We start from the raw sequence: 11,655 nt of genomic DNA, 5'->3' as shown, positions 1-11,655 counted from the left end.
TGATTCATACATGCATATAATAAACTCAGTCATATTAACATTCACCAAGTTACACGACAAAAGGATTAAAATATTGTCTTAAAGTTAAATACAATTTGTTTTTTTAAACAGATATTGGTCTTTTCAGTGGGATATGGTGGTGGCCCGTTGATTATGCCTTGCACTGATTGAATGGCATTGACTTATAGTCTCCATAAATCCTCATGTCGATCAATTTTCATCTCCCTAACAAATGATATGGATGTGAATCTACAAGAGTTCGCAATTATTGGGCTCTTTTCCTTAATCCTTTTCTACTTTCTATTACTTAGAACGACAAAGATTGCTCGAGCTAGCAATGCTAGGGAAGCTCCTGAACCAACTGGTGCTTGGCCAATAATCGGCCACCTCCACCAACTTGCTGCTGCTAATCAGCTCCTTCACGAGACGCTTGGAATGATGGCTGATAAGTATGGGCCTGCCTTATGTATCCAACAAGGAAGTCGCCGCGCTTTTGTGGTGTCTAGTTGGAAAGTGGCAAAGGAATGCTTCACCACTAATGACAAAGCCTTTGCTTCCCGTCCCATCACAGCAGCAACAAAGCACATGTGCTATAACAATGCAGTGTTTGGGTTCGCACCCTACAGTCACCACTGGCGTGATATGCGAAAGATAGTCGTGCTTGAACTTCTCTCAAATCGTAGACTTGAGGTGATCAAGAACATCCAGGAATCCGAAATTGATGCAGGAATAAAAAAGATTTTCTATCTTTGGGCTGAAAACAAGAAAATAAGCCTTCCTGTGCTTGTTGAACTTAAACAATGGTCAGAGGATATTACATCCAGTGTAATTGTTAGAGCAGTAGCCGGAAAATGTTATACTGATGCATCTAATGATGTCGAGGCAAGACAGTTCCAGAAGGCAATTGCTGAATTCTTTCGCTTGATTAGCATTTTTGTTGTATCAGATGCATTTCCATTTCTATGGTGGTTGGATTTGCAGGGATATCAGAGGGCAATGAAGAAGGCAGCAAAGGAATTGGATACTATACTTGGAGGATGGCTTAATGAACATCGCCAAAGAAAACGTTCAGGACTCGTCAGGCCTGAAGATGAGCAAGACTTCATTGATAGAATGTTGTTAGCCGAGGAGGCAGGGCATTTATCAGGTTTTCCATATGACGCAGATACTAGCATAAAGTCTACCTGTTTGGTAAGCTAAGTTCTTTATTTATTCAGGATCTCTTGTTAAGTTGGGCTGGCCTGACCAATAAGCTTGGCTCAGTTGAACGGAGTCATCCTACTTGTGAGGTGACTAGTTGGAACCGTAGACGGAGCCCAATGAACAAAAAAAGAAAACAAAAAAAAAATAAGAAAGTTATGTTTGGTTTGGTCTCTGTTTCTTACAAATTCAATTGCAGGCTGTTGTAACAGGTGCAAGTGATGCCACAGCAACAACGTTGACATGGGCAATATCATTACTCCTGAACAATCGCATTGCATTAGAGAAGGCGCAAAAAGAGCTAGACCTTCATGTGGGAAGAAAACGTCCAGTAAAAGAATCCGATATTAAAAATCTTATCTATCTTCAAGCTATAATCAAAGAAACCCTCCGGCTATCTCCCGTAGCTCCACTCTCAGGACCAAGGGAGGCCATGGAAGATTGTGAAGTAGCAGGTTATCATATCAGAGCAGGAACTCGTCTGATAGTAAATGTATGGAAGATTCAAAGGGATCCAAAGGTTTGGGCAAACCCATTAGATTTTGAACCAGAGAGATTTCTCACGACCCATGTGGATATTGATGTCAGGGGCCAAGATTTTAAGCTGATTCCATTTGGTTGTGGTAGAAGAGTATGCCCAGGTTCATCATTTGCACTTCAAGCTCTTCACTTAACACTTGCGAGACTTCTTCATGCGTTTGATTTGGCAACTTTTAAGGATCAGGGCGTTGACATGACTGGCATGTCAGGAATGAATACGGCAAGAGCAACTCCCTTAGAGGTTGTGCTTTCCCCTCGTCTCCCCGAAAACCTCTATTGTTAAAAGGATTAAAGCGCTTTTTATTTACCCTACTTTAATAATAACGCCAGCAAAAGGGTTCTCTTTGGCTTACAATTTAACTTTGAAGGCTTCTGCTTCACTGATTTTTGTCCTGGAGAAGTATTTTTTTCTATTTTCTCGCGCGTTCGTGTGTTTATTTGTCCTTTGGTTATTAAAGAATGTGAAGTGGGTTTTCACTTGTTCAAGAAGGGCCCAGAATAAAGCCTTGATTTCACTTCCCACCTCCTTAGTATAATCGAAAGATAGAGAGGAAAGCAAATCAAAGAAGTGATTCCAAATCATCCCAATAGAAAAAATGATAAGAGGGCAACGCTAATGTCGTCAATTTTATTGAACTAACAACCGATAAGAGCTTTCTCTCTATGACTTGGTTTCGGGTACAAGTAATTTTCTATTGTTCGTTCATATCAGAGATTAAACCCTAGTTGTGCTTTTATCAGATTAAACCCTATTGGATTGCTGCAAAAGAATGGACATTTTAATGTAAACTGAAGTACCTGTTAGTTCTCTTTTATACTACAATCTAACAGTCGTTTTGGCAGCAATAATTAACTAATTTTTGAAACAGTACAGTCAACCTACAATCTAACTGTTGCCAGAACTGGAAAATTCTCTCAACTTTTCTTTAGTTTCAAAACTAAAATTTAAGACAACAAAACGTCTATTTACATATCTCAAAAGTAAATCTTGGTTTTATTTTTTCAATTAAGCAAGTCTTTATCTCGATTGATAAAGTCTCTCCTTTTAAATGTGTTTTGCTTGATCTTGTTTGAATGTAATTTTCTTATATGCAATGTTAATTATTTTATATCCATAATTGCTTTACTATGTAACTTGGAATTCCCCCAGAATACAATGGTGAAAAGTGAACTTGTTTGATCTCAAGCCTTTATCTTCTGAAAATTTTCTTGTTGAAAGAATGCCTTCGCAATAAAAAAGCTGTGCTATAGAGCCTGTAAGCAATTGAGCATTCATCTCATATCTTCTATACAAGCTATCCTGGCTGTGCTTTTTTCCCGGTTTAGGCTGTCTGTTATAGCTTAAGTTGTTTCCAAATACTAGTGACGATTTTTCTATTAGTCACATTAGGAGTTTGACTTGGCATTCCTTAGGAGTTAGGACTTTGTTCTGTGCCAATAATGTTCTGTGATATTAAAAAATTGTGGTGTGTGATTTTTCAATGTAGCTTTTTTTGTTCTCTTGTTGCTTGTCACCTGAACAATTCACTGAGTGGTCTGAGGTTTGAAATGAATAGTAGTGGGTGAAAGCATCAAAATATAGAAGTAAAAAAACTGGAAATTCTTTTTTTTTCACTCTTCTGATTGGGTTTCCTAGTGAATGTTATTATGATCAAGTAATATTTTTTTTCTCATAAAATTATTATTTAAATCACAATACTAGCCATCTTGGAAAGTAGTCTAGTGCATAAGCACTAGGAAATACATCCTTGCCAAGTCATCTTGATGTATTTTTTGTGCTTCTTACGCTGTCTCATTCTTTTGTGCTTACCCTTTGAGGATTAACATTTCATTTGTATTATTTGTGTAAGAAACTTGGAAAAGTCATTCATTCTTTCTTTTCTCTTTTTCTGTTTAAAGGCTTTGTTTTAATCTTAATCTTTATTTTAACTCTGGAATTTGGGTCAAAATGTTCCTCCTTTACAGCAGCCTATAGTCATTTCTTTGCACTCTGATGATTTGGTAAATGAGAAAACCAACCATATGGTGAAAACAAACGATTTCCATCTTGGTTTGCTCAATCATGCATACATGTTTACATTTATACTGAATATGCACCCTTCTTTGTTGTCTTCTTAATGGCATGAACTTTGCCTATCGCCATCCTTTGCTATGAGAGCAGGAAATGAGATCTAAGATTTTATAATGAGATTCATCCCACTGTGCTTTAGTCGAGGATTATGATAAATCTTTGTGGAATATTTGAGGTTTGTTATCTAGTGGATTTGTTCATTCTCTCTTGAGAAATTCATCCAGTGCTAATCTCCAGTTACCAAAACTAGCCATCTTAGACAATAATTCCTCTCTTTGATGATAAAAGCTAAGCATTCTGAAACAAACAAGGCAACTCACGAAAATGTTGACTATGAAAGCTTGGGAGTAGCGCAGTAACTATCCAATTCTATATCCTTAAAAAAATGTGTCCATACATGAGTAGTCCCATTTTATTCAAATGGAAGCCACTGTTTGATAATACTATCCTAAATACAGTTTCTAAGATTCACCTTAATTTGTAGAAACTTAAATATTATAAGCAGTGACCCTTAAGCCTTAGGATTTAACATGAAATGTTCCACTGGTACATGCTAGCTGCAATGGCTCTGCTTCTGCCATACCTAAATGGTATTACTCTTGAACTTGCCGCCATACTTGTCCGTTTCTCTATTACTATCTTTTAAGGAGGTCCAAATCTGGCAAGACCAAGACAGCACCAGAGGCTGATAGTGCATGGGTCACCTGCCCTTGTTAGTGGTACGTGAGCTTCCCCACATAGCTATTGGAACATGTGAGCTTGTCTTGGAAACAAGCACATGGTTTCCAGCAGTTTTCCATAACTTGTAAGTTCTCATGTAGTATTTAATTTCTTGTTTGATTTTGTACAAGTTCCTATATTAGTGGCATTGGAAACTACTAGCTTGTAAGTCCTCATATAGTATTTAATTTCTTGTTTGACTTTGTACAAGTTCCTATGTTAGTGGCATTGGGAACTACTAGCTTGTAAGTCCTCATATAGTATTTAATTTCTTGTTTGACTTTGTACAAGTTCCTATGTTAATGGCATTGGGAACTACAACTTTTGTAATCTCCTTCTCTATTTAAATCAAATGTTAAAGGCTGAAAATATAAGAAAAAAAAACATATTTTTCCTCTCAATTTCTCTTCATCATTTCTGTATTTTTTAAGAACTTGAGCTTAGATTTAGCTCAGTTTATAAGAACTTTAGCTCAAACCCAGCTAAGTTCTATTTCATTTCCGCATTTGGTATGAGCTCTGTCCTCGGTGAGGCTAAAAACAGAAAATCTAGAGAGTCAAACACGTGAAGGAGAGAAATACCGAGTGTTTGAAAGATTTGTGAGATTTTTTAAAAAAGAAAAAGAAGAACAAGAACAAGAACAAAACTAGAAAAATGGCTTCAAGTAGCTCATCAGCTCCAGCAGCTCCTACCTTCAACGGATCACTTTATCATTTATGGTCGGTGAAGATGAAAACTTACCTCAAATCTCAAGGTCTATGGAAAGTGGTTGAGACAGATGAAGATCCTCCCACTCTCAGGGCAAATCCAACAGTAGCTCAGCTCAGAGACCATGAAGAACAGCTCCTCAGGAAAGATAAAGCCTTGACTTGCATCCACTCATGCTTGGCAGATCATGTTTTCACCAGCATCATGGACCTGGAAACACCCAAAGCTGTTTAGGATTACCTCAAAGAGAGCTTTGAAGGCACAAACCGAGTGAAAGCTGTGAAGCTCTTGACGCTCAAGAGAGAATTTGAGCTGCTCAAGATGAAGGATGACGAGCTAATGAAAGATTATTCATCAAGAATGATGGATCTTGTAAACCAAATTAGGTCATGGTGAAGCTCTACCCGATCGGAGAGTGGTGGAGAAGATTATGGTCAGCGTACCAAGAAAATTTGAAGCTAAAATTTTAGCTATTGAAGAGTCATGTGATTTGCAGAGGCTAACAGTAGCTGAGCTCACTAGCAAATTAGTAGCTCAATGAGAGATGAAGAGACAACTGAAGGTGCTTTCTTTGTTTCTCATAAAGGAAAGAAGCCAAACAACAGAAATAGAAGAGGTACTAGCTACAAAAATTGAGCTCCAGAAAATTCGAGCTCAAAACAGGGCAAGCTTCCTCCTTGCTCCATTTGCAAGAAAACAAACTATGCTGAAAAAGATTGTTGGTACAAAGATGGTGAAAAACCAAAGTACAAATGCAACTTTTGCAACAAGATTGGCCACACCGAGAAGTTTTGCAGAGCTAAGAAAGCTCAACAAGCTCAGACGCAAGCTCAAGAGCAGGTCCTTGCAGCTGAGGAGGAGAACTCACATCCAAGAGAGCATTTATTCATGGCTTCTCAAGCTAACAAAACAGCTCAGAATTACACTTGGCTCATAGACAGTGGATGTACTAGCCACATGACACCAGATGCTACAAGTTTTACTAGCCTTGACAAGTCAATAACAACCAGAGTGAAGCTGGGAGATGGCTCAACGGTTCAAGCTAGAGGAAGAGGCTCAATTTCTGTCAACACTAAGAAAGCTCGAGAAGTAGAGTGTGAGGCTGTAAGCTCGGAAAGTCACAAAGAACTCCTTTTCCAAAAGGCGGAGTCACTAAAGCTACTGAAAAGCTAGAAATTGTGCATTCAGATATTTGTGGTCCTATGGCAACACCTTCTTTGAGTGAAAACAGGTACTTTGTGCTCTTTATTGATGATTTTTCAAGGATGACTTGGGTGCACTTCCTCAAAACCAAGTCCTCAGTTTTTTCAATTTCAAAAATTTCAAGAAGCTAGTGGAAACTCAAAGTAGCTCGCAAGCTTAAGGTGTTGAAATCGGCAATGGTGGAGAGTACACTTCACAAGAATTCAACTCCTTTGCCAAGAAGAAGGCATCTTACACCGATTCACGGTTCCATATTCTCCACAACAAAATGGAGTCTCGGAAAGAAAGAATAGAACCGTGATGAACATGGCTAGAAGCATCTTTGTTTGAGAAGAAGCTACCAAAGACTTTTTGAAGTTTGGTAGCTACTTGATATATTTGTTGAATAGAATTGCAACGAAGGCAGTGGAAGGCAAGACCCCACATGAAGCTTGGAATGGTGTCAAGCCTTCAGTTGAGCATCTCAGAATTTTTGGCTCAATATGCTATATTCACATTCCTTCAGTCAAAAGAACGAAGCTAGATCAGGGAGCTATGAAGGGTATATTTATGGGCTATTCAACAGAGTCCAAAGGCTACAGAATTTTTGAGCTCAACAATAAAAGAATTGAGCTCAGCAGAGATGTGAGCTTTGATGAGAGCTCTTTTTGGAATTGGGATTCACATGAAGTCGAGAAGCATGAGCTCCCTTCCTTATTAGCTCCTACTTTTGAAGTGGAAGAAGAAGAGAACGTCAATGACGAGCTATTTGATATGCACAACACTAGTGGCACTCAAGTGCTCAGAAGAAGACCGTTAGCTGAGGTGTATGAAAGATGCAATTTTGTCTTCGCTGAGCCAGCTAACTTTGATGAAGCTTCCAAGCATCCAGAATGGATTGAAGCTATGAAAGCTGAAATTCAAATGATAGAAAAGAACAACACTTGGCTGCTCACTGAGCTACCACAAAACAAGCAAGCTATTTGTACGGGCTGAAGCAAGCTCCAAGAGCTTGGTAGCAGAAAATTGATGCTCACTTGATGCAACAAGGGTTCAAGAAAAGTGATAATGAAGCTACTTTTATTTGAAGCAAGAAGATGGAGAGCTCAAGATAGTGGTTTCATCATATGTTGATGACCTCCTTGTTACTGGTAGCCAAGAAGAAGCTGTTTCAGAACTCAAGAAGCAAATGGAAAGTGTTTTTGAGATGTCCGATTTGGGCTTAATGAACTATTTTCTTGGGATGGAAATTCATCAATGCTCCTCAGGAATTTTCATATCTCAAAGAAAATATGCTCTTGATATTTTGAAGAAGTTTAAGCTAGAAGCTTGTAAAGAAGTTCTGACTCAATAGCTCAGAATGAAAAGCTTTCGAAGAATGATGGAGAAAAGCTAGAAAACCCAACTGTGTACAAAAGCATTGTTGGCAGCTTGTTGTATCTTTCAACTACAAGACCTGACCTAATGTATCTACTAGCCTTCTTTCAAGATTCATGAGCTATCCTACGAGTGTGCATCTAGGAGTAGCTAAAAGAGTTCTCAAGTTCTTGAAGGGTACCGTGAAGGATGGTATTTGGTATCACAGGCTTGACCAAATTGAGCTACAAGGTTATGCTGATAGTGATTGGGCTGGAAGTGTGGATGACATGAAGAGCAACCATGTGCTTGTTTCCAAGACAAGCTCACATGTTCCAACACTCCTCCTTGAGGTTGGTCTTGGAAGCTCCTAGCTGATTCTTCAAAAAATCAATTCTTGGTCTTGATAATGGTTTGGTAAAGAGATCAGCAAGCTGCTCTTCTGAAGAGCAATGCTGGAGCTTGATCTCCAAATTCTTCTCAGCTTCTCTAATGGAGTGAAACTTCACATTGATGTGCTTGGTTCGTCCATGTTGAACTGGATTTTCAGCTATAGCAATTGCTGACTTGTTGTCATAATAGATTGTAGTTGGTTTGTCTAGCTCAACACATAAATATGACAAGAGCTTTCTAAGCCATATAGCTTGATTTGATGCAGCTGCAATCGACACATACTCAGTTTCAGCTGTTGATTGAGCTACAACTTCTTGTTTCTTTGAGTTCCAGCAGTTTTTCATAGCTTGTAAGTCTTCATTTAGTATTTAATTTCTTGTTTGACTTTGTACAAGTTCCTATGTTAGTGGCATTGGAAACTACTAGTTTGTAAGTTCCCATGTAGTATTTAATTTCTTGTTTGACTTTGTACAAGTTCCTATGTTAGTGGCATTGGGAACTACTAGCTTGTAAGTCCCCATGTAGTATTTAATTTCTTGTTTGACTTTGTACAAGTTCCTATGTTAGTGGCATTGGAAACTACAACTTTTGTAATCTCCTTCTCTATTTAAATCAAATGTTAAAAACTGAAAATATAAGAAAAAAATATATATTTTTCCTCTCAATTTCTCTTCATCATTTCCATATTTCTTAAGAACTTGAGCTTATATTTAGCTCAGTTTATAAGAACTTTAGCTCAAACCCAGCTAAGTTCTATTTCATTTCCGCATTTACAATAGCATTAACAGCCTTAGTTGATAAGCATGGACTTATCTTCAGCATCAGGATTAGGATATACCCAGATTTGATAGTCAACTGTCACACAATTTTACTATATATATTTATCATATCTCACAAATTTAATTAATGTTTTTAATTTTAGCCAAATTTATTAAATTTTTTAAGAAAATGAATATAATTATCAAAAAACGAAAAGTTTAGATTTTTTTTCTGAATCATTATGCATGTGATAAACGTTTTTGAAATAATTGAGGTTTGTCATCCAATGCATTTGTCATGCGGTACTACTTTGTGGCCAGCAGAATTAGACATCTTACCATAAACAAGGATAACAAGATAGATCACCAAAATGATGAGTACGGAAGCTTGGGGGAGGACCAATGGCATCCAATTCAATTTCCTTCAAGAATTGTGTCCATCCATAAGTGATCTCAATTATTGTAATTTCAAGACAAACAAACAAAAATTCTTGAAAGGAAGCCATTATTTGATAACATGCTACTTATCCTGAACGTTATTTCTAAAATTCACCTTAACTTGGATTTTATTACAAGTAGTGAACTTTAGGCCTAAGGATTAAGCATGAAATATCTCACTCTGGAATAAACTAGATACGATGGATCTGCTTCTGCCATAACTAAATGGAATCACCCTTGTATTCGCTGCCATACTTGTCTTTTTCTACTCTTACTATCTTCTAAGGAGGTCCAAATCTGACGAGAGCAAAGCATCACCAAAGGCTGGTGGTGCATGGCCTATTATAGGTCACCTGCCCTTGTTAGCAGGACGTGAGCTTCCCCACATAGCGTTATCAGCCTTAGTTGACAAGTGTGGACCTATCTTTAACATTAAGATTGGAATATCCCAGCTTTGGTGGTCAATAGCTGGGAGTTGGCTAAGGAACTGTTCACTGTCCATGATGCTGCTATATCCGCCCGGCCCAAATCCACAGGTGCAAAGCTTCTGGCCTACGATTTTGTCACTTTTGGATTTTTCCCTAGTAATGAGTACTGGCGTGAGATGCGCAAACTAACAGCAGAGGCGGCTTGAGCAACTAAAATATATTAGAGCCTCTGAGGTGGAGGGCTCACTAAAGGATCTATACAAGTTTTGGGAAAAGAACAAAGATGGGGCAAACAAAGCCTTGGTTGAGATGAAGAAGTGGTTTAATGACATAAATACGAACGTGATTTTGAGGATGGTTTTAGGGAAGCGATATTTTGGTGTTAGTGCTGCACCTGATGACAAAAAAGCATAACGACTCCAAAGGCAGTAAGGGAGTTCTTTCACCTGATGGGAGCGTATGTGTTGAGGGACGCTCTTCCACTTCTTGGGTGGATATGAGAAGGCCATGAAGAAAACTGCAAAAGAATTTGACACTACTATCGGAGAGTGGCTGGAGGAGCACCGCAGGAAGGGAGGGACTGATGAAGTGGGTAATAAAGACTTCATGGATGTCTTGCTGTCGGCTCTTGACGGTATTAATCTCGCTGGTTATGATGCTGATACAGTGAGGAAAGCCACAACCATGGTAATTCTAGATTCAATTATCCAAAAGCTCAACTGTCTCAATTTCATCACTTTTGTGAGATTTATTTATTTACTTTATACTTCTACTAATTGTTGCTATATACTTCTATTACCAAGTTATATGTATGAAGTTCAAATAAAAAGAAAAAGAAGAAGAAGACCAAGAAGAATTAAGTTGATACAGTGTGCACTTGTAGGAGGCGTTGATACCATAACTGTTACTGTAACGTGGGGACTAGCGCAATTGCTGAACCATCCCAGTGCACTGAGGAAGGCCCAAGAAGGGTTGGATGTTCATGTTGGGAAAGAAAGACTAGTGAATGAATCAGACATTGATAAGTTAGTATATCTCCAGGCAATAGTCAAGGAGACTATGAGGTTACATGCGGTTACTTCACTCTTAGCGCGTGAATTCACTGAGGATGGCACCATCAATGGTTCTCGTATACCGATAGGTACCTGAGTACTGGTTAATATTTACAAGATCCACAGGGATCCACGGGTGTGGTCAAATCCAACAAAATTTAAACCAGAGTGGTTTTTAAACACACACAAGGAGATCGATTTGAAGGATCAGAACTTTGAGCTCATCCCATTTGGTGCTGGTAGGAGGATATGCCTGGGATAAATCTTAGTACTTCAATGACACAATTACTGCTGGCAAGTTTCCTGCAAGCCTTTGAGTTGTCAACTCCAGCAAATGTACCAGTTGACATGACGGCAGCTGCTGGATTAACAAATAGCAAAGCCACTCCCCTTGAAGTAATGTTCAAACCTCGTTTCCCGCCCATCTCTACGAATAAAGATGAAGTGTTAGATAGAATCGAGCATTTTTAGTGTGTGTAACATACTCAATAATAGAGGAGCAAATAGACGTTTTTAGTTTGTGTAAAATACTTAATAATAGAGTGTATTTATAGTATTACTAAAAATTGAGTTGAACTAGGCACAAGCCTGTTTCAGAGAAAAGGAGAATTGGAAGTACAAGAGTTCAACGTTCCATAAAACTCTTTACAAGCTGAAAGAGAAGGATATTTTTATAAACAAAAATAGAGACTTTGACTTCAAAAATATGGGATAAAAGACTTTTTATAATACAAAAAATATAGTTTTTATAATTTTGTGTTGAAGTTGTTGTTTAAGTTAATATTTCCAAAAACAATGAAGTGGAAACG

At 38.1% G+C, this 11,655-nt stretch overlaps 1 protein-coding gene and 1 pseudogene across 1 annotated transcript; both read left to right on the top strand.

The window, feature by feature from the left end:
• Positions 1–56: 56 nt before the first annotated feature.
• LOC8260900 (xanthotoxin 5-hydroxylase CYP82C4-like) lies at positions 57–2,555 on the top strand. Its single transcript, XM_015717652.3, has 2 exons — positions 57–1,191; positions 1,400–2,555. The coding sequence occupies exons 1-2, from the start codon at positions 172–174 to the stop codon at positions 2,021–2,023; spliced, it is 1,644 nt and encodes a 547-aa protein (XP_015573138.2). The 5' UTR covers positions 57–171; the 3' UTR covers positions 2,024–2,555.
• Positions 2,556–9,566: 7,011 nt separating this feature from the next.
• On the top strand, positions 9,567–11,487 carry LOC8260902 (annotated as a pseudogene).
• Positions 11,488–11,655: the final 168 nt, after the last annotated feature.

The sequence above is a fragment of the Ricinus communis genome, chromosome 2 (assembly GCF_019578655.1).
Source record: "Ricinus communis isolate WT05 ecotype wild-type chromosome 2, ASM1957865v1, whole genome shotgun sequence".
NCBI lineage: Eukaryota > Viridiplantae > Streptophyta > Magnoliopsida > Malpighiales > Euphorbiaceae > Ricinus > Ricinus communis.
This window is presented reverse-complemented; position numbering and strand designations above follow the sequence as displayed.

Bases quoted from the DNA above. Each gene is read 5' to 3' on its own strand.
- LOC8260900 (XM_015717652.3), top strand. From the start codon at position 172: ATGGCATTGACTTATAGTCTCCATAAATCCTCATGTCGATCAATTTTC. The intron at 1,192-1,399 runs GTAAGCTAAGTT...ATTCAATTGCAG, and splicing joins GCATAAAGTCTACCTGTTTG to GCTGTTGTAACAGGTGCAAG.